This window comes from Penaeus monodon, chromosome 15 (assembly GCF_015228065.2).
Source record: "Penaeus monodon isolate SGIC_2016 chromosome 15, NSTDA_Pmon_1, whole genome shotgun sequence".
In the NCBI taxonomy this organism is placed as follows: Eukaryota; Metazoa; Arthropoda; class Malacostraca; order Decapoda; family Penaeidae; genus Penaeus; species Penaeus monodon.
This window is the reverse complement of record NC_051400.1, coordinates 8,083,839-8,085,229: the sequence shown is the minus strand read 5'-3', so window position 1 is coordinate 8,085,229 and position 1,391 is coordinate 8,083,839. Positions and strand designations below refer to the sequence as shown.

The 1,391-nt window shown below is 38.2% G+C and overlaps 1 protein-coding gene across 1 annotated transcript in view; it reads left to right on the top strand.

The window, feature by feature from the left end:
• The window catches only part of LOC119581725 (protein disulfide-isomerase A5-like), a gene marked incomplete at its 5' end in the record, with an annotated part of 4,964 nt that extends 3,573 nt beyond the window's left edge, over window positions 1-1,391 (top strand). The window contains 1 exon segment of the mRNA XM_037929852.1: window positions 658-1,391. Coding sequence (XP_037785780.1) covers window positions 658-920 — 263 coding nt within the window.

The following is a 1,391-nucleotide window of genomic DNA, read 5'->3' as shown; positions in this document are numbered from 1 at the left end:
TTGATGAGAGAAATAGTGTAGTTAGAAGTAATCAGTTATTAGAAAACTGATTAGTATGAATACAGTGAAATTATATGTACATTTCATTTAATATTCTGTCAGACTATGCTCTCTTCTAAATAATGCAGGTTGTATGTGAAACCATTGTCTATAGCAAAATATGTGACATTAGGTACACTGGATTGTAGTTGCACAGTTGAGTCTAAACTTCCTAAAATGTCGCTTGTTACACTTTATGTATTTGATAAAAATCTACATGTTCATATTGTTATCTTAAAAAAAGGCCTTATGATGAGACTGTTAAATGCATACATCTATTAGTGCCACAAACACACTTCTTGTACTGGGGCTCCTCTGGGATGTAAGATTTTTTAATAACAAATCATGTAGTTTGTGCTGCCTTGGCACTGCTGAGATGTGTACAGTCTGGGCAGTGTCTCTATGCTGCTGCTGCTTGGCAGCACTGTTTCTTCAGTGCTTCTCACCTCATTTTTTTCTAAGTATTTTCCATAGCATCATCAGCTGACAGTTACATTTATTGATGATAATATAATTGTGTAATTGGTAGTAGCCTTTCATTGGAATGTATGGTGGCACTAATTCCAGCTGTGCATCGTCCTCCTTATAGCTAATTTTCTGACCATTCCTCCCCTGCAGGGTGTGGCCACTGCAAGGCCATGAAGGGTGACTATGGCCAGGCAGCGGTGGAACTCGCAGCTGAAGGCCAGAATGGAGTCCTAGCCACTGTGGATGCTACAGTGGAGCGCAGCCTCGCATCCCGCTTCCAGATCCGTGGCTTCCCGACGCTCAAGTTCTTTAGAAGGGGCCAGCTTGTCACGGAGTACAATCGTAGTCGCAAAGCCGCTGATATTATTGATTTCATGAGGCATCCTCCTTTAGATGGGAAGGATGAACTGTAGATATTAGAAGAAATATGATGAATGTGCTTTTATATGGATGTGAACTATCAGTGCTGTGTACCTTTTTTTCCCAACTTCCCCTTATTAATTGTTTTATTTACTTTTTTTTTTTTTCCAATTTTGAGACTAGTTCAAAGGTTTGTGATGTAAAAATCGATAGGAACCAAACCTTAGGGAGGATATCACTTCAATTCATTTGTCATCACATCTGAGAGTATATATTGTTTTTCCTTGTAATTTAGTCAAGATCCCCACCAGTTGAAAGTTTTGATGGTTCAAACATGAGTGCGAGTGTAAGGTGGATGATGGTATGTTTGTTTCTCTGTACATATAATATATAAAACAAATTGTTCCCACCTCAGAACTTCTCTGAAGGTGAAGGTATTTACCATAATAAAATAACAAACAACTTCAAACTTCAGTAACAGAGAAACAATGTCATGTGAACACACATTTGTCATTAGTAACAAG